Source organism: Camelus bactrianus, chromosome 6 (genome assembly GCF_048773025.1).
Source record: "Camelus bactrianus isolate YW-2024 breed Bactrian camel chromosome 6, ASM4877302v1, whole genome shotgun sequence".
Taxonomy (NCBI): domain Eukaryota; kingdom Metazoa; phylum Chordata; class Mammalia; order Artiodactyla; family Camelidae; genus Camelus; species Camelus bactrianus.
In genome coordinates this window covers 37312729-37340516 of record NC_133544.1, presented here as the reverse complement: position 1 = coordinate 37340516, position 27788 = coordinate 37312729, and the positions used below count along the sequence as shown (strand labels likewise).

The following is a 27788-nucleotide window of genomic DNA, read 5'->3' as shown; positions in this document are numbered from 1 at the left end:
TCCATCACTTCTTGCCAACTGACAGCACATTACTATCCCTCCAGCCTTAGCAACTTTCTTAGTATCTTGCCACATGTAGTTTTCTCAACCTGGAATGCCCTCCCTGTAGCTCTAGATTGGAAAACTGCCACTGAACTTCTAGAGAGAGTTCATGTATTCTGCTCTCCATTATTTATTGCTGTTCCCACCTCTCCTGAAAAAATTTCAAGTTGCTCCCTGGTGTCTGCCTCTAAATTTCCATGTTCATCCAAGCGTTAGCTTTTATCAATAATTTTAAAAGTTTGTTGATTTGTCTATAAATGTGACTATAAGATCTTGAGGCTAGTAACTTTGTTTTTTGTGGAGGTTTTTTTTTGTAACTTTGTTTTATATTTGTACTTCCGGTGCCTAGCAGAGCATCTGCTTGAATTCAAGAATGGATAAAAGAACATCTCCTCCCTGAAGCTGCTCTGCACCATTTCTGAAGCAGTTGGTTGGTCCTTTCCTCTGTCTTCCCTTTAATATTTTCCATGTATTTCCAGTATGGTACTTCTCACTTTATATATTTATCTCCCCAGAATAGTCTGTGAGCTGAGACCATTTTTTCTTATTTTTGTAGTCTCTGAATCCAGCATGTAATAGGCCCTCAAACACTATCTATTAAAAGAAGGAAACCTTGAAAACATGCTTCTCGGACTTGTGGGTTATGCTATTTTTTTTAATACATTTAATGCCAAACACTTGATTCAAAAAGACTTGAACTAGGCAAAGATGGCTGCCATGTCCTGCCCACTGCTATCTTCTGCAGACAGTGGGGTGTCACTTCAGGACCTTGCTTCAGACATGTAAGATTCCCCCCTAACCATTAAACCCACTGATGTCTCTGTCACTGACTCCGGGCTCTTTCTTCAGCCTTGAGGCTGAGCAAGCACGGGGCTTGCAGGCTGTGGGGTGCAGCCCAGCAACAGAGAACTCAGGTAATGTGTCAGCCTTGTAGCCATCAATCCCATATGTGGAAAGTGAAAGTAAGAGTATGTGTGAAGGACACCATAAATCTCCTCAAAGAGAACATAGGCAAAACATTCTCTGACATAAATCATAGCAAAGTTTTCCTAGGTCAGTCTACCAAGGGAATAGAAATAAAAGTGAAAATAAACAGACGGGACCTAATGAAATTTGTAAGCTTCTGCACAGCAAAGGAAACCATTATTAGATAAATAAGTACCAGGGATATAATGTACAACATGATGACTGCAGTCAACCCTGCTATGTGATATATAGAAAAGTTGTTAAAAGAGTAAATCCTAAGAGTTCTCACCACAAAGAGAATTTTTTCCTCTTCTTTTTACTGTATCTATATGAAGGGATGTACGTTAACTAAACTTATTTGGTAGTCATTTCACAATGTATGTAAATCAAACCAACATGCTGTATACCTTAAATTTATACAGTGATTTATGTCAATTATTTCTCAGCAAAACTGAGAGAGAGAAAAAAAGAAAAAAAAGATTCAGATTTTCTAAGGAAACAGAACACATCTGGATACTAGTTACACAGGCTGACTGACTGCTGAGGAAGTCATCATTCTACCCAAAGGAGAGTCAGAAACCACTAGGCAACAAAAACAAACAGAAAACAAAGGAGAAAACTGAAGCCCAGAGAGTTTAATGGAGTTGCCTGAGGTCAGTCAGCTAACAAATAGACTTAGGACTTGAACTCGGGTTCGTATGTCAAACTGTTGGAAGTTGGGTTTCTTTAAAGTGATTCTTATCCTTTCAGCATTTTCCATTTTTTTTTAATGGCTAAGTGTATTAGCAAATGCATTTTCAGTATCTTGCAGATCCCAACTAGTTATTAGTCTTCTGTTCATCATTGGAACCATCTGGGGAGACAATTCTCATCAGAGATGGACAGGAAAGTCTTATATTAGGTTGGAGTTTAGACTTAAATGACTCTCAGATCACTTCATATACTAAGATTGCAAAATTCTAGGATAAAATACAATTAATTGAATTAATATATAACTACTTTATAATTACACTGTGAAGTTTTGGCCCTGGAGTCAAATTGGGTTTGAATTCCTGCTCTGTCACTTAACCACTGAGATGACTTGGGCACATGATTTAATTTCTTTCAGCTTTAGTCTCCTCATTTGTAAGACAGACATACTAACACTTAGTTCATTGTGAGGAATGAATGGGATTATAGACAGCAAACAGAGCTAGCAAATAGAACTCAATAAATATTAGCTCTACCGATATGTAGGGAGGTGGTGAAAGAAACTGTCGAAGGAGAGAGTATACAGTAAGAGAAGAGGTCTGAGGGCAGAGCTATGGAGAACATTTTGCTGGTGTGCTGGGTTGCACAGTATTCCCCAAAATTCTTGTCCACTGGAAATTTTAAAATGTGATCTTACTTGGAATTAGAGTCTTTGTGGACATAATCAAGTTAAAATGAGATCATACTGGGTTAGGATTAGGGCCCTAATGTAATGACTTGTATTCTTCTAAGAGAGAAACTTTGACACAGAGATACACAAAAGGAAAATGTGAAAACACAGGGAAGAGAACATCATGCGAAGACACAGAGACAGGGAAGAAGACGAGGTGATGTAAGAGACAGAGATTGGAATGATGCACCTACAAACCAAGGAAGACCAAGGATTGCCAGCAACCAGCAGAAGCTAGAAAGAGGCAAGGAAGTATCCTTCCCTAGAGCCTTCACAGAGAGCATGACCTTGCTGACAGCTTAATCTCAAACTTCTAGCCTCCACAACTATGAGAGGATACATTTCCCTTGCTTTAAGCTACTTAGTTTGTGGTACTTCGGTGTGGCATCCCTAGGAAACTAATCCAGCTGGTGAGCAGTCACAGAAAACACAGGATGGATAATAATAACACTTTATAGTTTCAAAATATAATGTCGATTGATCCTCATAAATACCTTGAGAAGGAGCAGTTTACAGATAAGAAAATGGATGATCAAAAGTATTAGAGACTTGACAGAAGGTGGCAGAAACAGAATTTGAATCCCAGAGTAAGATCCTGTTTAAACACTCCCACCCTATTAAGCAAAATGCTTCATCCTTTCCCACTCTTTTTGAAGTTTCCTTCCCCATCACAACCTCAACTTCATATTCTTACCTCCAGCAACTCACTTTCAGGAAGACTACTGATCAGTGAATTCTACTAGTATCACATTGTCCAAGCTTATGCATTATACAGCCTTAAGTCTTATTATAGAAAGAATTTATCTTTCGTAGGGATGTTTAGACATCTACAGTAGGTAAGCAAGACCCACTGGGGAAAAACAGGTCACTCCTCTACCTATAGTCCTAGAGACAAGGCAGCAACCTACCCCACTGACGCCAGTCTTCACAGCCAATTTCAGCAGAAAGAAAAAAAGGTGTGAAATGACAAAGTTGTAAACACTCCATATTATAGAATTCTTATTGTGTATTCACACTGGCACAGAAAGATAGCTTACTAACTTTTCCTGGGTTTCACAGCTACTCCGTTTTAGAATAAACAAGAACCCGTGGTTCAACGTTCCTTCCATTAAACCACCTTGATTTTTCCTCCATAGATTTGCAGATGCTACTTTAACTGCTTTTTTAAGATTAAAATTAACTTTCAGCACAATGACTATCATATAAAGATGTGTATGTATTATTCTCTAAGCCATCAGTAGTACAGGCTTTGAAATCTTAGAGTCTTGGGATCCAATCCTGGCTTTGCTGTGGGGACACTGGGAACATTACTTCAGTTCGAACAGGTAAGAGACTAATACCTACTCTTGGTGTGAAGGAAAAGCTGGGTTGGTCTAACAAGATAACTCACAAGTCTAGGAATGTGGAGAGGCTGGGCTGGGCTGGCAGGATAACTCACAAATCTAAGTATTGGAATACTGATCTGAGTTCTGCTGGACTAACTTGTAAATCTAAGTTAATTAGTGTTGGTTTGCTGTTTATGTTTTTTTGCTAGCCAGCTGGATTTTCAAAGATACATATCTGGCTTTGGAATGTTGGTTTGCTGCCTCCCCACCTCCACTTTTGTGATGATATTGCTGCTAAAGCTGTTCCATGCCTATTGGCCGAATACCCCAAGCTTGTACTTTACCCTATAAAACCTCATGTGCATGTCTTGGAGGTGCTCAGAGCTTTGGAGCAGAAGCCCCTCTGAGCCCGCCGGCGTAATACATCTGAGTACTCCAACCCTCCGAGTGGTGCTTGTTTCTTGACTGGCCTGTCGTTTCCGTAACATTGGTATTTCTTGAGAAGAATTAATGATAGGCAAAACACCTGGCACAGAGAATTGTGCCCCGAGACCGCACAGATCAAAGCTTTTTGGGTTGTCCTTTCTCTCAGCAGCCATAGCGTGGAGCACTCTCGGAAAACCTGACCACAGAAGTAAGCCGAAGGACCTCCGCCCCGAGAGCCACTTGAGGGCGTGTCCAGGGGAAGGTCCCCAGCGTTGGCTCCGCCCCAACACGGGGTGCCCTGCGCGCCTAATCGCCTCAGCTCTCTGCGTTCCCGCATTCTGATCAGCAGCCGCCCGCGCCTCTTCCTCCCTAATCCCCCTTCCTCCCTAGTCCCCCAGACAGGGGTGCCTGCCAGGATTCGAGACCCACACGGAATGAGGCACAGCCTGGGACAGCCCGAGCCTGGCGCGCCGCGACCACACAAGGCCCCCGCCGTCGCCGCGGCTCGAGCGCCGTCGCTCTGGCCCCACCCCCCGAGAGCCGAGATCTTTTGGCCGCCGAGTCCGCGCCCTCCTTCTTACCGGCGTATTTACTACCATGCCGCTGTACGAAGGCCTGGGGAGCGGCGGGGAGAAAACGGCGGTCGTGATAGACCTGGGAGAGGCTTTTACCAAGTGAGTGGCCGCAGCGCTGGCTGCGGTCGTCCCGTGGGGGAGGGCGGGTAGCTGAGCCCCAGGCCCAGCCCGGGCCCTCATCGCAGGCTCTAGGAGCGGCTTTTTACGTCTCCTTTTCTTCCCTCGGGATCGCCGCAAATAACGACCCTTGTTACTTCCACGGTGGGCGATGCGAATCCCGAGGATCCGGTGGGCGGTCTGGTTCTGATTCCTGGAGAGGCCCAGGAGGCTTCAGGAGAATTGCCTTTGTTGCCGCCCCGGGTCATCACCCGAAACTGAACGGACCCTTCGGGGTCATCCATGCAGGGGATGACAGCGAACCGAGACCCCGCTTACCCTAGGCTTGTCTGCTGAGGAAGGGGCGGCCGAACTGTAATACTTGATGACAACCTTCATTATTAAATTTTAGTGAACAGAGCTTCTGTTGGTGCTGGAAGTTCAAATATGTGTAAGACAGGTCTATTGCTTTCAAAGAGTAGGAAATCGATTGAGGGAGACTGAACGCATAAAGAAGTGAAACCCTATAAATAAAAGACTCCAGAGGTCTTTTGCTGCACCACCCTCCCCCCACCTCCAACTCTTCGATTAGGAAATTTAACATGTTTTAAAAGGCAACTTGTAAACACTGGAGTAGTGGCTCTCAACTTTTCAGATGGCAAAAATCCCTTTGACGACCGAATGAAAGCCACAAATGAAATGAAAGCCACACAAACCTTAAAATACCTGCACACGATTTCGAAGGCTGGTGAATCAGCACAGTGGTTTTTGGACTCCAGGTTGAGAGCCCTTGTACTGAGTTCAAGAAGGAGAGTGACGGAATTGCATCTTACATGTCTGAAATGGAAACATTTGAAAATTTGCTATGTATTTCTGAACAGTGCTGAACACATAGTATGTATTTAATAACTATTTGTTGAGTAAGTAGTCAGAAGAGCCTGTTTAAGAATTGGACTTCAGGTGATCGAGAATTGGATAAAACAGTCCTTGGTTCCTGACATCCTCTTACTGTTCTATGCAAGATCCTCCCATATTTATATTTTCCTATTTATTTTTAAAGGTTTATTTTAATAGCATCGTAGAATTACCTTGAAGCTGACACCCAAAGGTAATTACTTGAATATGCTGAGGAAATGAGAAGTGGAAGGTTACTATATAGGAGAATGAGTATTGACAAAGACAACAGGAGGGTGATAAGGTGAATTTATGCAGCCAACCGGTGGGTTGCATCCTGGGGATTTTAAGGAGCACTGGTACAAGTAAACATGGAGATGTGACTAATAGAAGATGGAGAGAGCTATTTGGGAATAGGAGGAGATCAGTACTGAAAACCAGGAAGACAAGAAGAGAGAATGTTAAGAATAAACTTGTGGAATCTATTTGCTAAATGTGAAATCTATTTCCTCAACCAACCTTTTTCATATTATATTGTGATAATGCTCTGCTTTTGCAAATTGTGTTTGCATGTCATTAGTTATACCAAACTGTTTTTGAGGCACAAGGTAATGGGCTTCCCCTCCCATATAGGTATCATATCAGTGAGGCCTCAGAAAGTATTTAAGGCAATCCGTCATGGAATGTTTTGATTAAAACAATGAAATTAAGTCTCCCAGTGTGGGGGGAAAAAAGAATAAACTTACATTGTAGTCCTTTTTAGCAACTCTTCAGCAAAGTTTTATTTTACATGAAACGGAATTGGAAATGCTTAAATACTCAACAGAGGAGAATAGTTTTAAAAAACGGTGAAATATTATGCAATTTAAAAAATGATAGAATGAAGACTTAATAATATGGGCAGAAGCTTATTGTATGAGTTCATGATGTATGAAAAGTGTGATTATAATTATGTCAAATATGCATAGTTTAAAAAATAGACCAAAAGAAACACAACAATGTGAAACTAATAATATTAGAATGATGGAATTATGAGTAACATGAATTATAGGAATGAAGTCACATAATGGAATATAGATCCAGGGTTGTAGAGATGTGCTACCTAAAATTTAAGTAAAATTAAAAACTGAAGAAAAAAAAAAAGTAAAGGCTACCCTAAAATAATTCATTGATTTTACTGTCATTAATTTGAAACTAGTTTATTTTTTACCTTTCTACACAATTATGAATAGACGGTATTAACTTTTCCTAAGGTTTTTTTGTCCCTTTGAACGCATCAGGGATGTTTCTAGATGTTTTTGTGACCACTGCTTAGAAACAAATACAGAAAAAGTTGTTCTATGAAAAATATACAGAAAGAATGTTATAGTAAGTTGAATGTTTCAATTTTCTATTTATTTGCAGGTGTGGATTTGCAGGAGAAACTGGTCCAAGGTGCATAATTCCTAGTGTGATAAAAAAAGCTGGCATGCCTAAGGTATTTTTTTTTTAACAAATTAGCAAAATAAATGCCATAATGTAAAATATTTTAAAATGTGACTTTAAGTAAGATTGATTAGAACAGAACTAAATGTATAGCTTACGATCATAGTCCAAGAAAACTTTTTTGAATCTTTGTTCAGGTTTAATTTTGCATACCAGAAAATTTACCTGTTTTAGGTGTACAATTCAGTGATTTTTAGTAAATATATCTAGTTGTGCAACCATCACCATAGTCCAGTTTTATAACTTTTTTTATCACAGTAAGATCTCTAATGCCTGTTTGTTAATCCCATGTCCCACCCTCAGCCCACCACTGATGTTCTTTCTGTCTCTGTAAATTTGCCTTTTCTATACAATTTATATAAATGGAATTATGTAATTTTAAGAAAAAGCTTTTAACCTTAGTATAGTAATTGCATAAGCCTTGTAATGTAATTATAGAATCACTTTATTCTTACCCTGTTTAAAGTATAAGCCAGGTCATCATTTCTTTATCTGTAATTCAGAAGACCTGTGAAAAACAAATTTTTTTAAAGAAAAGTTTCTTGCCAGAGCTCATTTGGCAGATTAGGAATTGTAGAACAATAGAAAGAATATTTTTGCATGCCACAAAATTCACCTGTTAAAATCAAATATAGATTTTTCTATCATAACTTACTATTTGCATTCCTGAAAAACCTCTTTTAGATCACAAACAAAAAAAGATTTTTGGGAAAAATAGGGTTGGAGCAGACCATATAAAACCATTTGAACTTTGTAATCCGAGCAGTAGCAAAAACAAAAATTAATACCTTAGGGAAAAAAAAATTGAAATAGTTTTGAGGTGTGACTAACTGGCTGGAGGCTCTCTTGGGGACATTTAAAATCAAATGAAATAATTGAAACCATTGCTTAGTGGTTACTGCGACAGTGCAGAGAAAAGTGAGCTCTGAGTCCCTTGGGCTATTGTTAAGGTGGGACCAGGAGGATATGCAGCCTGATAAAGAGTCTTGTATGGGTCCACTCTGGTACTGGAGCCCCTGGTACACAAGATCATTTAAACTTTTTAAAAATAGGTCTGAGAGAATGCCTATTTTGGCCACTGAGTTGATAATGGTTATAACTCACTATCATAATTTCAGCTCCTTTCGCCTAATATGAACTCTACAACCTTCGTATAATAAGGACGTCATTCCCTTATTTAACAAATATGAGCATACTTCGTTTCATAAAAGCACATGTTGGAGCAGAGTACAGTGAATGAAACTCTTTTGATGTATTAGTGTTGACGTGGCACCCATAGTTCATTAGCGTTTGCATATACTGTTTCAGTGCTAATGCTGCATGTTTTCATTTTTGCTACACATACTTACGAGCTATGTACTTGGTGCCTGACACTGTATCAATTGAAGGAGGATATATTATAAGCAAGCCAGAAATAGTTCTTGCCCTGTGGAGCTTGCAGTCTAATGGGAAAGTAGACATTTTACGAGTAATTAAGTGGGGTGATACTACAAAAGGGAAGGTGTCAGTGCTTTGGGAGTGAGTAACACGGACTGAACCAAGTCTGCTTCTTGAGGAAGCCTTTGATGCTTTTTAATCGATGCTGATTTTTATCAGTGCTGCCAAATAATGTCAGATGGAAGAAAAATGTGATGAGCACAGCTCTTTACTTACTATGGATACACCTTTATCCCCATAAACCAAAACATTTCATCATCTTGGACATACCAGTTCTTGAAGATTTCTAATTTAAGTGATTAATTTATTTTTAATGTTTGCATCTACTCTCAATTCAAATTGCTTTTGATTGACTACCAGAAAATCCATTAGTAATTAAAGCATGTTTTAATTTGAGATTATTTTATTATTGTAAATTAATAAATCATTTTAATTTTTTATAGCCTATCAAAGTTGTACAATATAATATCAATACAGAAGAATTATATTCCTACCTCAAGGAATTCATCCACATCCTGTATTTCAGGTAAAATGCAATTGTGTTTTTCTCGCCAGCTTTTCCTAATGCCCATCATTAGGTTGTATTTGGTTGTATTATTTCTAATGACAAAAAAAAAAGGTTAACGGCCATTGCCATTTTAACTTTCTTATTTTCAGTCTTTTCAAAAATATATTTGAAGACTAGAAAACTGGCAAGCATAAGAAAATACTGAAAACAAATCAAATGTCCATTAATAAAGGGAATTGGATAATTTAATTATTGTACATCCATATAAGAAAACAATACATTGTCATTTAAGAAGATTTCTTTATCTGTATGTACTGATACAGAAAGATGTCTTAGATATTATGATTATTTATTTAGTTAGTTATTTTGATATTTTGATAATTTAAAAAACACAAGTTGTAGAACAACATCCATGGAATGAGTATTTCTGTTAAAATGTATGCGTATATATACACAATAACGAAGATATACAAACTACTCTAAGTGGTAGTTTCTGGATAGCAGAAATGTAAGATATTTTTATATTTTCCAAGTTATAAACTTCTATAATTGGAGTCTTGTGAGCGTACACTACTTTTGTAGCCTAAAAAAAGAAAATATCTTTTTAATGGCTCAAGTTAGTATTCATGATAGGCTGTAGTTTTTGTTTTCTGAGATAATTGAGTTAATAGATATAAATTTCCTGACACAGTGCATGGCACATGGTAAGAGGTCAAAAACATTGTCTCTCTGTGGTATATGCATACACAGCAGAATACTACTCAGCCATAAAAACAAAATTTTGCCCCTTGCAGCAACGTGGATGGACTTAGAGTGGGTTATGCTAACTGAAGTAAGCCAGACAGAGAAAGACAAATACTGTATGATATGGCTTATAATTGGAATCTAAAAAATGCAACAAACTACCAAATATGAAAAAAGAAGCAGACTCAGATACAGAGAACAAACTAGAGGTTACCAGTGGGTGAGGGGAGGCAATATAGGGGTTGGGGCATGAGAGGCACAAATGGTTGGGTGTAAAATAGGCTCAAGGATGTACAACATGGGGAATATAGCCAGTATTTTATAATAACTGTAAATGGGAAGTAGCCTTTTAAAATTGTGTAAAAACTTTAAAAACATTAAAAAATTTTGTTTTAACTATCTTTTCTGAATAAAGATGTCATTTTGTCATAAAATTTCTTAAGCGAAGGTGGTATGATTTCTCTAATCTTATTAACAAGTTGCATTATGTACCAATATAAGTACAAACTTTTATTTACTTTTAAAAACAAAACCATCACTTTTCAGGCATCTGTTGGTGAATCCCAGAGACCGCAGAGTTGTGGTTATTGAGTCGGTATTGTGTCCTTCCCATTTCAGAGAGACACTTGCTCGTGTTCTTTTCAAGTATTTTGAGGTACCTGTTTTGTTGATTTTTGTGGTTCTTCAGTTTAATTTAACTACTATATTGTAATGTTTTAAAAATGTAGTTCATAATATAAACTGCATGAATAAAGTCAAGAATCTCTCCAAAAGAGAGAGAACTGAATTAATAAAAGTGCTTCATAATGTCATTTCAGAGTGAAACAACTTAGAGAATTTAAAGAGTGTTTTTATTTATTGTAGTATATTTCGATTATTGTGTATATTCAAATAAATCAACAAACTAGTTCTTAATTAAGTGCCATAAAATGGTTGAATAGGTACTGTAATATAACTATGAATTTTTTCAAATATATTTGAAATGTAAGAGAATACCTTCAACTACTAACATTCATTCTGGTTTTATTGTTGCTATTGTTGTTTTGGATTTGTTATTTTCTAGGTTCCATCTGTCCTGCTTGCTCCAAGTCATCTAATGGCTCTTCTTACACTTGGGATAAACTCTGCCATGGTCCTGGATTGTGGATATAGGGAAAGCCTGGTGTTACCTGTATCTTTTCTGTGAACCAGCTAATTTGGCAGTTTTTACTCTACTTTAAAATAATTAGGCTTATTACAGATTGTTTTTATTGCATCAAACTATTTTGGGTTATCATGTACAAATGTGAAATATGTGGAAAAAATTCATAGGATTGTGAGACTTAAATTTATTTTTTGTAGAAATTGTTATATGACTTGGTCCCAGTGTATACTCCAGAGATCAGACCTTGTGACTATTATGTTCAGTTTTTAAGAGGAACATCAGCTAATTAGGATGTGTTAAAGAAGTTGACTAGGATAGTCAAGTTCTAAGAAGAGATCATGTGAAGAATAATTAGGAGAAACTGAAAGGAGAAAGTTAAACCAAGAAAAATTAAAACTTATTTGGGACATGAAATCTGCCTTCAGATAGCTGAAGGGCTCATTATGGAAAAGTAAATACATATTTTTTCTATCTCCTAAGGCTGTCATGGATACAGAATGACATAGGGTTTATGAGTTTGGGTTTTGGAATCAAATACACACATACATGTAAATCTCAGCTATGCTTCTCGCTAGTTGTATGATATTGGTCAAATAGCTTAATCTCTTTTGGCCTCATTTCCTCATTTATAAAATGGGATTAAATTCCACTTCATAGGGACATTGTGTGACTTGAGTGAGTCATGTAATGTATGTAAAGTATGGCACATAGCAACTTGCTCAGTTTTTATATTTGCTATTGGGAAGAACTCTCTAGTAATTTAAACTGTCCCCAAATGAAATTACTGACCATAAACTGGTACATTCCTTGTCATTAGAAGAGTTTAAGCAGAGTATAGGTCAGTGTCTCTTAGAAATGTTATAGTGGACATTTGCTGCATTTGAAAAGGAGGTTAAAGTACATAAATGCATGACTTGCAGTTTTTGAGATCTGCATGTGACTTTATTAGAAATACTCATGGGAAGAAAATCAAGAATCATTAGCTCCTAAGGAACTAAGTTAGGCAATAATTTTTTAAATATAAAGTATTTTGTGTATAAGTCTCATAACAACCCTGCAACATAGGTATTATTCTCCTCATTATGTAAATAAGATTGTTGAAAGTTGAGATAGGTAGTTGACCCAAGATCATAGAAGCATACGCCTATATATAAACCTGTCTTTGTCTCCAAAGCCAATGCTCTTACCAATATACTTTTTTCCTTTTCATAAATATTGTACTTAAAAAACATCAGCAAAAAATATGTGAAGTAACGTAGCAAACTCACAGTACAATATTGTCCACTATCCTGTTATCTCTAATAAAAACATAGTATGAGACATACACGTAATTTAAAATTTTTCTAGGCACTACAGTTTTGAAAGTACAAATGAAAGAGTTGAAATTAGTAGTATATTTTATTTAGCCCAATATATTTAAGATATTATCATTTCAATATATAATCAACAAACAATTAGGGATGTTTTACAGGGTTTTTTATATTATCTAAATTTGCTATATAGTTTATTCTTACAGTGCATCTCAATTCAGATCAGCCACATTTCAAGTGCACAGTAGCCACATGTGGACAGTGGCTACTTTATTGGACAGCCTAGCTCTAACTAATGAATTCTCTGTGTGTGTATGTTTAACTGTTTTCGTTGGAGAAGAATATCAAAAAAGACTGATTTTTCTGTAACTCTTTTAAAAATGAGAAATAAAACTTTGGCATCCAAGCTGATTTAGAACAGTAGTGCAGAGGTGAGGAAAATATTGAGGAAAACACATTTTATCTCCTAAAATAGTAATATCCTTGACTACCTTGTAGATATATGAAGGAATCCCAGTACTAAATTGTTGGGGAGCACTCCCCCTTGGAGGAAAAGCCCTTCACAAGTAAGTTTCTTGGCATTTAGCACATTTGCCTCACTTATGCCCCAAAAACAGATGCTAATTTTTTGACAGTGATCAATAGAGGGTTGTAATATGGAAATTCAATGTTATTTACTGCATTCCTCATTAGCCTTGAGTTATATTCATCTTTTGAGGGTAAAACTACTTTTATTTAAAGTATCATGATCTGTTATGAAGCAAAAGTATTAAATAAGAAAAGCGTATCAGTTGTAAGATTTTAATTCCAGTAACTTTCTTTCTATCTTCAGAGAGTTGGAAACTCAACTGTTGGAACAATGTACTGTTGACACCAGTGCTGCTAAAGAACAGAGCCTTCCCTCTGTGATGGGTAAACTCATTTTAAACTTTTTAACAGTGGTTTTGCATTCCTTTTTCATTCTTCAGCTCATTTTTTTTTTGTGCTCTGTTGCATAGTTATTCTCTTCCCCACATCACTCTAATGTCATGGCTTCAATTATAAAGTCATCATTGAGCTATTAATCACCAAATCCAATAGGTGAATTTTAATTGTTGTTTTTAGAACTTCTGACATTGTGGATTATCATATACTCTTGATATTGTCTCTTTCCTTGGCTTTCAGGACTCACCTTTATGGTGTTCTCTGGTATCCTCTAATTTCTCCAAGTATTCCTTCTTAGTTTCCTCTGCTCTTACTTTCTTTGCTGTTACTCTTCTAGGAATTTGTTTTTTGTTCCTTTTTCTTCCTACTGGCTTTCTAAACGTGATCTCTTCTGTTCCCATAACTTCAGCTATATATCTATGCTGTTGATGCTCAAGTGTATCACTGGGCCTGACCGTTTTTCTAAACTTCTTATATCCAGCTGATTATTAGATATAAACTAGGCATGCCTCTAGGCACCTCAAACTTAAGACTTCCAAAAGTAAACATTATCTCCTCCCCTAGATTTGTTTCAACAAATCATTAGAGAGGGGAGGGTATAGCTCAGTGGTAGAGCGCATGCTTAGCATGCATAATGTCCTGGGTTCAATCACCAGTACCTCCTCTAAAAATAAACAAACCTAATTACCTCCCCACCACCACCAAAATAAAATAATTAAAAAAAAATCATTGTTAGATAAAGATAACATCTTCCTTACATTCTATTTTAGAAAATGGGAGTTGTCAATCTTTCAGTTCTCCCTCAGAAATCTCTTTTTCATCTCTTTTTTTCTGTCATCCACAACATCTGTTTTTTTCTATCATCTGAAAAAAAAAGACATTTGAAACTAGTCCCTCATTGCTTCTTGCTTGCGTTATTATAGGAGCCTACTCTTTGGACTGATCCAGTCTAATTCACACTGTTGCCAAGAATAACTTTCAGAAAACAAATCTGATTACATTGCTCTTTTGCTTGAGAATTTTTGCTGACCCCCACAGGTTAAAATTCAAATTATCTGTTTGATATGCATGTTTCTTCACAATCCGGCTTTACTCTACCTCTTAGCTTTGACTACTAAACTCAGCCCTTTGCACCTTACTTCAGCTACAGTAAGTTTCATACGGTGTTCTAGGCCGTAGTCCTTGCACTGTAGTTCTTCCACAGTCCTCTGCCTTCATTTATACTATTTCTTTACCTGGGATGTTTTTCTTTACCTGTTTAGGCTTTTGATCCCTCTATATGACTGAGCCGGAATGTCATCTTAATTGTGAAGCCTTCCTCATTTTCCCTAAGCAGAATAAATTGCTTCCTTCTCTGTTACACCCTCAGCAGTATTTATTATAGCACATATGACATAGTCTCATTTGTCTGTTAACTTACTTGTTTCCTTCGTTAGCCTTTGGAAATCCCTGTCTTATTTATTTCTCAATCTGTAGCGCCTAGTATAGCACCTAGTATAGTCTGAATAAATGTTGCAAAGAGAAAGGCGGGTTTTTTAGGACATTTATCCTTGCATATAGTGTTTTTCTGTGGTTCTTTAAGTAGTTAAGATAATAGCATTCTTCATTGTAGATGAGATTGCTATTTTTCTATTCCAGATAAACTTTGTTACCTTTTTAGGTATCATGATGACAGTTTATAAAAGATATCCAAAGATAATTAGTTTAGTGTAGCATCCCAACATTTTTTTTTTCTTTCTTCTTTTTGAGGGAGAGGGAGAGAGAGAGGAGAGATTAGGTTAGAATATAGAAAAGTAAACTAAGAGGGAGAATGGGGAAATCCAAGGTTGCTGTGGCCACCACGCAAAGTACTAACCACAGTCCGAGTCATGGACCAAAAAATGTTACCCCAAAAGGTAAAGACCTCAGTTCTTGTCATACATGAAAGATAAGTCTACAGTTGGAAGACAGTGCATTGTGTAGTGAAGAATTTTAAAAGATTTATTTAGAAAAGGAAAAATACACCTCCAAGAACAGGAGGTGGGCCAATCCAAGGGAGGAAAAGCCCAAGGCAGTTTTAATAAAGGTCTTCTTTAAAACTGACCCTGACATTTCCTTAAAATTCTGAACTGTATGTTCTTGAACACCCTTTCTTTAACCAACCATTTTGCACTCTGATTCTAGTCTTTCCCTCTCATATGCCCCCAGATCTGAGTCTGCGATAGTTAGCGTTGCAGTCCTACTAGTTGAGGAATTAAATCATACCACTGTTAGCTGAAGGATCTGTTTAGGAGAATCAGAAATGCAGATACACGTAAAGTATCTCTTGTCAAGGTTCCTTAGCAAAGATTAGATACAGGTCTTACATATACTTAGGTGTCCTGAAGTGAACTCTGAATGAGCCTCTTTCAATTAGTATTTAGAACCTAAGTTCAAAAAGGAATGAGTATACCAACTTATGAAGACTACCCTAAGTACATTGATTTGAAAAGTGCACAATTTAAATGTAAATTATATACAAAATATTATACTTCTTGTTCTCCTAAATTAACTGAAATTTAAATATGATTTTTCAAAGTCAGAGCCATTGGCATTCCTCTTGTTTCTTCTCCTTGTTTGCAGAGTTTAAATGGGCTGTGATCATTCACTAAGATTGAGAAGCCCTTTCCCAAAACAGCATCTACTCCTAGCTAAAATAAGCCCTTTATTTTCAAGCTTGCTTTCCATGTTGCCTAAAGAAAACTGCTTTCAGATTACCAAATGTCTTTGGCACATGTAGGAATTTATTTGAATATTCCTAGAGAGTATAGCAGATGTGAAATGTTATGGTTTTTAGCACTTATTCTTAAACTGTAGGTTCTTATAATCTAGTTACATTTCTCTCATCTGTTTGTAGCCAGACTTAAAGCCAGTTTTGGAAATCTTTATCCTCCTGTGAGATAAAGTTTAATATTTAACGACAGGAGTCTTCAAACTTTTTGATTACAGACTGGCCCTATCAGTAAAAAAAATGTTGAGTATGTATCTTCACTACATATTTATATTTATATTTATTTATGAACTATATATGTATCATTATTACTGTGTTATGAAACACCGTAGGAAGAATTTGAAAAAGGCAGTATAGTAAATGTAAAATAATAATTCTAAAGTCGTATTTACTAATGGTATAATTTTTTGCTCCCTCACAAAAAAGCAATGTGACTAAATACTGTTTATTATTTTGTAAAGGTTATAGCCTTAGATTTTGAAGGTGTAGTTTTTACGTTTATTTTAATTCTTAGTTTCAGTGGCTGTCATAACTTAAAGATATAGCTGACAAGATGTGTAGATCCAGATGGAAGAAGTACCTGATTACCCTTATTATATCATGATTCCTTTAGTAGCTATAAATTTCTGTCTTCCTTGATGTAAATAATCTGTTCTTGTAATATTTTTACATACTTAACAGTGGGTTAAAAATTCCAAGTTTAGAAGATTTTAAATTTGGATTAAATTTAAAATTTTGTTTCTGAGTCTGACTCAGAAAACTAGATTTGTTGACAACAAAATCACGTAACAATGGTAAAATATCCAAACATCCATTTTCCAAAGTCTTCCTGTAGTGTATAGGTTTCTTTGAATAGATAAATGTCACCTTCACCGTGAAGGAAAAAATTAAGTCTGTGTGTGATCCTTTTTACAAATATGTATTATGTTGGCGTGTCACTGACGGTCATTTATTATCACAGGAAAGATAAGCAAACTTGAAACTTCACTTTTTGTAAAAGAAAAGTAGATAGCTCATGTTTGAGCCCTACATTTCTTCCAAGTACTTGAGCATAAGATAACCAACAAATCTTTTTACAGTAGAAAAGATTTTCTTGGTCAATTTCTATCCAATGCTAGTTATTCTACTATATTTTTAAGGTCTTGTTTTTATCAAATTTATGAGTATGTGACATTCTGTAGCACTTTGTACACATCTGGCTTCAGCGTCTGTACTTTGGCTTGGCTTTGAATGATGAAGTTTTTTCCCTAAAAGGAAAGTTGATTTTTCTGTTTGGCTCCTAAAAAATCATAGTTTTTTTTTTAACTTTGCTGAAATGAAAAATGGAAATGTGGATGCAATTTAACAGACTGTTTCTGCTTATTATTAAAGTTCTGTAAGTTCTAAATAAAACTTGTTTTAGGTTCAATTCCAGAAGGTGTCTTAGAGGACATTAAAGGTAAGCTAAGTTCCCATTTTTGCTCCCTTCATCATTAAGTATTCATATGGAGGGCATGTGTTTCTAAGTATTTACACAGATATAAAATATATTAAATCCATAATGTAATACCCTAAAAATATTTAACACATAAGCTGTGGAATAATGAAAGTAAATATTTTTGTTTTTCTTCAGATTTATGGAAGCTTTTGGCATTATTTATGATGTATTATTGAGGAAACTACTCAAATGATAGAATATACAGTGTTAGCAGGGAATTAGCAGTTTTCACAGTGTGAATTAGCAGTTAAATTGCTTATGAAAGCCACTGATTTTAAGTTGTTAAGCATTTTTTTAACTCTAGTTTTTAAAATACCTTTTATAAATACATTTTTATAAAGTCATTTTCCTGACTTGAGAAATCCTACTGTTGAGGAAAGAATATTAGATGCACTTTAATAAGATATGTTACTTCTCTGTTAGAGTGTATTTTTATGATAATGTTTAAATTGAGTTTTCTGGTATTTTGCTGCACTAAAAGGAAAAGCAGTTAAAATGTAATATTCTTCAGTACTCAGAGTGCCAAGTAAAATTAATATTCTAGAATATTTAATAGAGAATTAGACAATAATGGATTTTAGAGTTAAATGGGACCTGGAGATAATCTGGTACACTGGGTCCCTGAAATATTAAATTATTTGTTCAGTGTCACACAATAGGTAGGGTTAGAGCGAAGGCTGCAAAATGGATCTTGTTCATTATATTGCTTAGTTATGTGGTATAATTGCCTAAAATTTCTTTGGTTATTATAAAATTTCAGTCATTTGCACATGCTTATTGCAGTAGCTCAAATAATACAGAAATATCTCAAATGAAATGAACAGTTGCCCTTCCCTTCTTCCACTCCTATCCCCTATGATATAATAGTTGTTAACTCTTTGGAATGTGTCTTCCCATATAGCTTTCAGCTTGTGAAAAGATGTTTAACTTTCCTATTGGTCAGGGAAACATCTCAGATTGACAAAATTGTAAAGATAGACATTCAGTATTCCTGAGATTATGGGAAACTTAATATATTGCTATTAATAAGAATTTAAAACTAACCTTTTTGGAAAGCATTCTGGCATATTTGTAAAAACTGAAAGTGCATCACATCTAAGAGGGGATGTTGGGTAAAATTTGGTGACTTCATAATTAGGAATACCATATAGGTATTAAAAAGGAGGAGCTAGATGTATTGATTTGGGAGGATGTCCATAGTATATTACGGGGAAAAAACTTGTGCTGAATAATATGTACAATGGGAACCCACTTCTATTAAAAGCGAGTATGCAATACATACACACACTCTCACACACTCATATCAGTTAATCATGTAGTTTAATTACCTAAATTTTTTCAATTATTTAAAAATCCTTAAGTGTAATTTATCTGTTTTTGGATGTTTAATTCAGTGAATTTGGTTTCTTTTAAGAAGGGCACCTCCCTATGCTAAGTATATAAGTCTTAAGTGTTTACCTTGCTTAGATAGTTATGAGGACTTAAAGTATAAAATACATAAGTAACTTGAGCACCTACGTTATTGTCTAGCGTATTAATATATTGTAGATCTTTTTTATTGAAGTATAGTTGATTTACAATGTTTCAGGTATACAGCAGAGTGATCTGTTTTATATGTATATATACACATGTATATTCTTTTTCAGATTCTTTTCCATTATAGGTTAAGATATTGAATATAGTTTCCTGTGCTATATTGTAGATTCTCAACAAATATATAAGTTTATGTTAACATGTTTTGCAAGTAAGCAACCAAAGCATTAGATCTCTTGTGTTCAACATCAGTTTTGTCTCTGCTTGAAAAAATGTTTAATTCCTGCCTATTTCTGAAAATAATTTGAAGGTGCTTATTGTAAAAGGTGCTTTGCAACAGAAATAATCTTTAAAAGGATAAATATTCAAAGTAAAAAATAAAAAGTGATAACGTGTGCCAAGAGGGAGAAAATAATCATGCCAAAAAACCCTAAACAGAGGAGTGTTATTGCAACTAAGACCAAAATGTGGTTTTATGTTCTAACCAATCAAGATTTTTTAAAAAGAATCAGATAGATATATAATGTCAATCTGGTTCAAAAAAACGTGCTGTTCAGTTAGAAGAGGTACATTTTCATGATGCTAAAATTCATGTTTATTGTGGTACTCTTTACACAAGGAATACCAAAAAACATACTCATTTTCTCAAAGGTTTTTTTTTTAATGTGGCTTTATGGAAGACAAACAGTGCAGCATATCTTATGATTCCTCAGTGAATGAAAAGGTATTTTATTTGTGAATAAATTATCATAAGCTAACTAAAGACAGTTTATAAAATCTGAGGGAACAGATGATTAACATGTCCACTTGAATAGAATTGTTTTAACTCAAACAACTCAATTACAAACCATAACAATGTCTCTTTTTCTTTAAGCGCGCACTTGCTTTGTTAGTGATCTGAAGCGTGGACTAAAAATTCAAGGAGCGAAATTTAATATTGATGGGAATACTGAGGTAAGTTAAAAATAAATATATAATTTTTTTTCGGAGTTTATGACTACATACTTATGCTTATGATTGTTATATTTCAGCGCCCCTCACCACCCCCAAATGTTGACTACCCATTAGATGGAGAGAAGATTTTACATGTCCTTGGATCAATCAGGTTAGACTTTAATTTTTATGAGCAAAATAATGTACTGAAATAAATTTTTGGCCTTTAAAAATATTTGTATAAAACTTTAATATTGCTGATTTAATAATTATGTGTTTTCCATTAAGCCTCATCATTCATGATTAGTTTTATTATTCAACTTTTTAATATTTTAAAACTTTAAAATAATGCATTTTTCTGTCCTTCAATGTAATTCAAATTAATTTAAGTAATGAAACTAACCATTCTTTGAGGCAGAGAATAAAGTGTGATACCTTAAAACAGGATTCATCAAACTTTTGTAAAGGACCAAATGGTAAAATACCTTAGCCTTTGGGGCCATATGGTCTCTGTTGCAGCTACTCAGCTCTACAGTTGGAATGCAAAGTCAGCCATGGGCAATATGTAAATACGTGAGCATGGCTGTGTTCCAATAAAACTTTATTTGCAAAAAACAGATAGTAGGCTAGATTTGGCTTGTAGGCCATAGTTTACTGACTCCTGCAAAAAATTGTCTTGTTAAAAAGAATACATTCTTCCAAATATACTAAATTTTTAGGACAAGTTAACTACTAAAGTTCACCTTTTTATTATTCATTATTTGGTCTGATGATACAATATAAGTTTCAAGGACTAATGTTATATCAGTAACAATGTAATTTTTATTTATACCCAAGCTATATAAAATTTATACTATAAAAATTTCATTGTAAAATACTAGATCGGAAATACACAGAAAAGAAATATAATGTAAATGTAGAAGATCCTGTTAGATTTTGAGATAATGAATATAAAGGTTGAGATACTAAAAGGATAAATATAAATATACAGATGTTAAAGTAGATTGGGAAAACAGAAAAGTGAGAATGTAACACTTTCTGGTAGTAACTTTTTATCATTTTACCTCTTAAGTTGTATTCATTAATTTACTATTTAAAATTTTCTTCTGATTGTTTAGTGGAGCCCAGAATACAAGAAGAAAATCTGTTTAAGAAAATTCAACTGATATGGAGCTTTTTGCCTACATAACAGTAGGAAAATACACTGGAAATAAAAAACCACTGTGTCTCACATTCCATACCAATTTAATATACAATTGTTTGCTAACATGTTTTTCCTACCAAAAAATCCAGTTCCATTGAAATTTTCTAACTAGATACAGTCCAGACCAGTAATTTATTTGCTAGACTTTTTTCCAAGACCTTTTCTTTGATAAGTCTGCTTCTAGATTTCCATTAAATTTACATAAAACAGTAATTATTTATAATTTCTAGGTTTTTTTTTTTTTTAAGTATGGTGAGAACTTAAAGTTATTTGTGAAAAAGTCTTGGTACAGAATCCTCCTAGACTTTTACAGTTGTATTACCTATATTAAAAAGATTTTTAAAATTATTTTTCTTTCTAAATCATTCAACATAGTTCACATAGAAAAAAACAACTTATTTTCCACCCTTTTATTTCTTTGGTTAAGTAATAATTGTAAAATTATGTTATTTCAATATCAAATCAACTGACAAAGATTTGGAAAAAGAAAACATGCTTTGTAAGCATTCATGTCAACTGGTAGAAGCAAAAGTGTGCAGGCATAGCAGCAAGTTACTGACTAGCTGTGTGTTCACATACTGTAGGCCTCAGTACACTGTACTAATGAAATGGACAGTTAGCAAATAGGTTGAGTCTCAGGAAGAGAATTTTGTTTTGAAAAAGATTCAAAAAAAACTTTAAAGTAGTATGCATAGTTTGATCCCAATTAAAAAAATAATGTATGTATATGTATAGTTTTGTATTGCATTGATTAGGATTTAGTTTGGTTTCCTTTTAAACAAACCTGAAAATAGTGACATCAACAAGATAGAATTTGTCTATCATTCAATAGAAGTTCAGAGGTAGATAGTCTAAGGATGGTATGGCAGCTGCCATCAAAGACCAAAACTTCTTTCTGTCTGTAATCTTTGGGGTGTAGTCCTTGTCCTTGGGGTCCAGGGTGGTTGCTGGATTAGCTACTACATCTATGTTTCAAGCAAGTAGTCCAGGGAGGGAAAGAAAAAAAGACTTCCTCTCCTTTTAAAGAAGACTTTCTAGAAGTCCCACATACTACTTTTTGCCTCCCGTCTCACTGTCTGGTACTTAGCTACATCTAGCTTCAAGGGACGCTGGTAAATAGTGTTTCAACTGGTGAGGGGCATTGTATCTAGATTAAAAATAGAGTTTTATCTTTTTTTATTTTCAAATAGTTATAGATTCACAGGAAGTTGCAAAGATAATGTAGAGATGCCCCATGTACTCTCTATTTCTCTCAATGGATATATCTTACATATAGTACAATATCAAAGCCAGTAAATTGGCATTGGTGTAATATGTATGTATTGCTCTGTGTAATTTTATCATATGTAGATTTTCTTAATTACCACCACCACAATCAAGATACAGAATTATTTCATCACGACAGAGATTTTCTTTGTGCTATCAAAAATAGGGTTCTTTTAATTTGAGAACGAATAGGAAAATGAATACTTTATTAGGCAACTAACAGTCTTTGCCATGTACTTTTAAAAACAAAGAAATACTTTGAACTGGGTAGGGGAGGGTCTTGTTTGTTTTTAAATCTCTTGTACCACTGCTGATCTGCCTGTTGAATCCTACTGACTTACAGAATTCCGCTCCTTTTCTGTTATTAGGTTTAAGGTGGTATAACTGGAAAAAATATATGTAAATCTATACATAATAATAGTTATAGCTAATACTTAGGGAGTACCTTCTGTGTGCCAGGCGCTGTTCTATTAACTCATTGAGTCTTCATTGCCACACCTGTGAGGCAAGTGCTGCTATTCTCGTCGTTTACAAATGTGAACACTTTGGGTTTTAATCATTATTCTGTATTAACATAGTACTGGGACTTAAAAATATGTTGGTAGGACTAATGATGTATACTGTATTATATTATGTGATATTAACAAAGCACTCTGTTTTTAATCTCATTAGAGACTCAGTTGTGGAAATTCTTTTTGAACAAGATAATGAAGAGAAATCAGTTGCCACTTTAATATTGGATTCCCTTATGCAGGTATTTTTATTTTGTGAAAGGTTTCAATTTATGACTATAGCCCTTTAGAGAAAATTTACAAATCATCTATATTTTTAATTTTAGCCATTGGTTACATTTTTTTTTAGCTTTTATGTTACGTTTTATAATTATTGAGTTTTGGCACTGAGATATGGTATCCACAACATTTCAAACCCAGGAGTAATACATTCAGTGGACATAACCATGCATTCTTTTTCCATAACAATGATACCAGATTTTTATTTTATACCTAGTATGGCTTATAGTTTCTTCAAATACAGGTTTGCATAGTATTGAATTTTAAATTCCACAGAATTCCAAAATATGTCTCTTTTGTTTAATGACTATGGAATTACAGAACTCTGTGTAAAGTACTATCACTTTGGAAGATATTATCTACCTCTACAGCTCTACTGGGGGACTTTTATGAAAAACATAACATCAGTAAAGGACTTTAACATTCCTGATTCTTAGAACTGACATGGAAACATATTTTTTCTAAGAATGTTATCTTCCCACTCAACAACTGGCTCTGGATATAATACTGTAAAGATAGTACCTTAGAAAAATTAGGTTTCCAAGTATTTTTCTTACTAAAAAAGAAATGAAAAGTTATTTATTCTCATATTCTTGGCTCAATTCAGTCATTCTACCCTGAAAATGAGAATACTCCCATATTACTACTATATGCCCTGTGGGATTTAAAATTCTACACTATCAGATTTTAAAATCTTTAAAGTTCCATATAAGTGTATGGTAATATTATTATTACAGTGATTTATTTGCCACATGAAAAATTCCCTTGTTAAAGAAACCTTGCTGTGGCCCTTCTTGTAATAAAATCATCACCTATTTAATTTGTAATATATAATCTGTATATTTTCTTAAATTCAGTCAAGCATTATTTATACAGTTGAGGTTAATTTTTTTTTTATTTGTCTTTAATAGTGCCCAATAGACACCAGGAAGCAACTAGCAGAGAATTTGGTAGTCATAGGTGGTACATCTATGTTACCAGGATTTCTCCACAGACTACTTGCAGAGATAAGGTATTTGGTAGAAAAACCAAAATATAAAAAAATACTTGGTACCAAGACATTCCGAATTCATACTCCACCTGCAAAGGCTAATTGTGTAGCCTGGTTGGGAGGTAAGTATTTAGTTTTTTAAAAAATAATGATTATATAGTAATTGGTTCCTGAATGACATTACTAATAAATGTATTAGAATAGATGATTCATTGTTCAAAATTGCCTACTTAATAAACTAATAGAATTATTAAATAATTTTCTTTGAACATTGACTTTCCCTTAAATTATTAAGTTTTGAAATTATATAACTATTTCTCTTGACTTTTGTACTTTGATTTTTTTTTAAACTTCTGTATCCAATTAGTCATCCTAAATAGCAATAGTGATAGCTGTGCATTTATTCCAGTTTTTCTACCATTGCTCAAAACATTCGTTTTAATTCCTTCCAAAGCTACTTTGTGAGCCTTATATGAAAATTGATCTCTTATTTTATAAGTACACTTTATTTTGTGACTGAGTTCATTGAATGTTTTAGGAAATGATAGTTTTATTGAAATAGGGAAATAACCTAATAAAGAGACTACTTTGAAGAGAAAACAATCATGGATGTGTATATTTGTGTAAGTTCTGATACATGTTTTATGATGCAGTTACAGTTAATGGGTATCAGGATCATTCAGAGAGAAAAATCAAGTCTTTCCTGAAAAGTAGCATTTGCTCAAAATGGTATTTTCATCTAGGACAGGTGGATTTAGTTACAAAGTTATTTTTTTGAGACTGCCTTGTGGGTCTTCATTAGGTCTTCAGCATAGACTCTAGGATAGTATGATTGGCGTGTTGGGTTTTGCACTTCTGTTTTGTTTATTGGCATATAATCTTAGAGTTGTGGCAAGAAAACTAAGGGTGTTATTTATTGCATTTACACAGAGTTGAAAATACTTTCTACCCTACTCTACCTCACCTGCATCTAAACACAGTAATACTTATTTTCACTGTAATCTAGCCCATTTAAGTTATTTTCAACCCAAGAGTTATGGCTTACTCTATTATTCAAAATGGAGAATATAGAACAACTTTATTTTGAAGAGTGAATATGCATTACAGAATTTTACCTGTTCTCTCTTTTTGTATAATGCAGTGGATGTATGTGTACATAAAATTTTCCAGTAAGTTTTCATCTCGGCTGAAAAAATATTTTTACCACACAGGTGCTATTTTTGGAGCACTGCAAGACATACTTGGGAGCCGTTCAGTCTCAAAGGAATGTTATAACCAGGCAGGCCGTATACCTGATTGGTGTTCTCTTAATAACCCACCTTTGGAAATAATGTTTGATGTCGGGAAAGCTCAGCCACCTCTGATGAAGAGAGCATTTTCCACTGAGAAATGAAAGTTTGATTGGAATTCAGCTTTGCTTCATTTCAAATATCTAATCAGTTACAAGCAAACTGTACAAAGTATGTGCGATGCTGTTAGAGATGACTAGTAGAAGTGAAAGCTTTTCTGTAATTATTCTTCACATTAATATTTAATTATTTTGACTCTGATTTCTCTTGTGTAGTAGTAGAATGGTAGCTGATGCTTATGAAATTAGTTGTATTTATGTCAATAAAATATAGTAAAGCTGTTTAATTTTGAAAGTTTTTTACATAGTTCATTTTTCAAAAAGAATAAAAACGTTGTCCCTCCACAATTCACATAATCTGTCCTGAGCTTTGGAGACTTCATTAATTTCATTATTTTCAGCAATTATTTCATTTAAATAATAATGTTACTATTTCCAGTTATTTCAAATATTAACATGAGTCTATTTCTTAAAACCCTTTTGCTTTGATATTTATGTGTCCATGTTATAATAATGCCATTTTTCCAGAAATATATTTGACTTTTTGGACTGAGAATATTGGGTAACATAGTTAAGCATTTGGTAAGCAAAATATGGAAATGTTCACTTTTAAACTTTATTTTATTAATTTCTAAGAGAAAAAGATACTTCATTTTTATGCAAAGATACTTCATTTTATGCATTTTTATGCAACTACTTTATAAATGTATTCATAACGTCTTTAATCTCTTTTGTGCTTTTTATCTTCTTAAGACAGGGGATCTTTGAAATATGTGATTAGTCATTACTTAATTTTTATTTTTGTTTGTTTTTCTTCATTTGTTTTTAATGAACTACCTCTTACTAGAATTCTACTGGTTTCATTTTTTCTAAGTACCTGTGAAGATGGAAAATACATACATATGTGTGCTCAGTCCTGAAGACTGAGTAGGAATTTATACATTTTCTAGACTATGTATCCTAAGTCCGTTCTTACTCATAATTTAATCATTCTGCCTTTTTCTGTATCCTTCCTAGTTTTGCCATATGCTTTATGTATGAAGATAGCACAAACCAACACCTGAAAGAGCCAGTTCCTAGCATTAAGAATAGGAAAGGGTTCATTTTCATATTTATGTGTGTGTTACTTTTTAAAATACTTCTAGGTCTACTTTGTCACCATGTACTACTATTTTAATAGCCCCAAACTAAGATTCATTCAGTATTTATTGATTCTCTGCTGTGTACCTAGTATAGTTTTAGACACTGTAAGTGCTGCAAAAGTAGGACATGGACCTTTGCCCTTAGAGGGTTGACAGGTTAGTAGAAGTGGATGTGTACACAATTGATGATACAAAGCAGAATGTGGTGTGTGCCATAATGGGCATTAATTGCTTTTTTACTGATGTAGTTAGTTCTGACCAGGGAGTACAGGAGGCTTTTGACTTTGTTCCTAAAGGATGAGGAGAATTTCAGTAATTGGGGGTTATTCCAGGCTACAGGCTGTGTGAACTGAATTCTCTACACAAAATCTTAAAAGCATTTGGCACTGAGATGTGACACTGCTAATTATAATTTAGGATTAGATCACAAAGAACTTGAAAACCATATTAAACCAGCGAATAAAACTGAAAACCCAATTTTGCCATCCAGTTTCCTAATATATTCATTCCTGAAGTGAGATGACTCCATCCTCTGGGGCTTACCACTTTTCTGCAGCACCCTTTCTCCCAAGTAAGACTTTTCCCATAAGCATATTATCTGTAATTGAAGCACTTACCAATTTTCAACTTGCATTTGTTTTTCTGCAGGTTTTATCTTCCTTTCTGGAGTGTAAGCTCCATAAGAACAAAGTCTTCCTTTCTTAACTTTGAAATCTCGGTGGGATGGCCATGAATAGATGTACTACTAATTATCAATTGTATGGATTCACTATTTTATTATTATCTTTTGTAGTAAACATAAAATTTTTTGTAGAATTTGGATTACTTATGGGAAGTTTTTCATCATTGAATAATACAAAAATAAGATCTCAGGCGGAATATAACTTTATAGATAGTTGTAAAGTGGCAGACACCCAGTGGCTAAGGTTAAGGAATGGGGTCCTCTGTTGGAGACTGAACTGTGTGCCTCAGAGGGATATGTTGAAGTACTGACTCCAAATACCTGTGAATGTGACCATATAAAGTCTTTGCTGATGAAATCAAATTAAGATGAGGTA

General features: G+C 34.5%; 1 protein-coding gene across 2 annotated transcripts; it reads left to right on the top strand.

The window, feature by feature from the left end:
* Positions 1 to 4680: 4680 nt before the first annotated feature.
* Positions 4681 to 25875, top strand: ACTR10 (actin related protein 10). Of its 2 annotated transcripts, XM_010962211.3 has the most exons (13): positions 4685 to 4853; positions 7149 to 7221; positions 9110 to 9192; positions 10465 to 10573; positions 10982 to 11089; positions 12871 to 12938; positions 13205 to 13284; positions 17448 to 17483; positions 19930 to 20009; positions 20087 to 20160; positions 23131 to 23212; positions 24161 to 24362; positions 25452 to 25875. In XM_010962211.3, the coding sequence occupies exons 1-13, from the start codon at positions 4777 to 4779 to the stop codon at positions 25631 to 25633; spliced, it is 1254 nt and encodes a 417-aa protein (XP_010960513.1). In that variant the 5' UTR covers positions 4685 to 4776; the 3' UTR covers positions 25634 to 25875. The 2 variants fall into 2 exon arrangements, with proteins under 2 accessions (XP_010960514.1, XP_010960513.1); XM_010962212.3 differs by lacking the exon at positions 17448 to 17483 and having other exon boundaries at positions 4681 to 4853.
* Positions 25876 to 27788: the final 1913 nt, after the last annotated feature.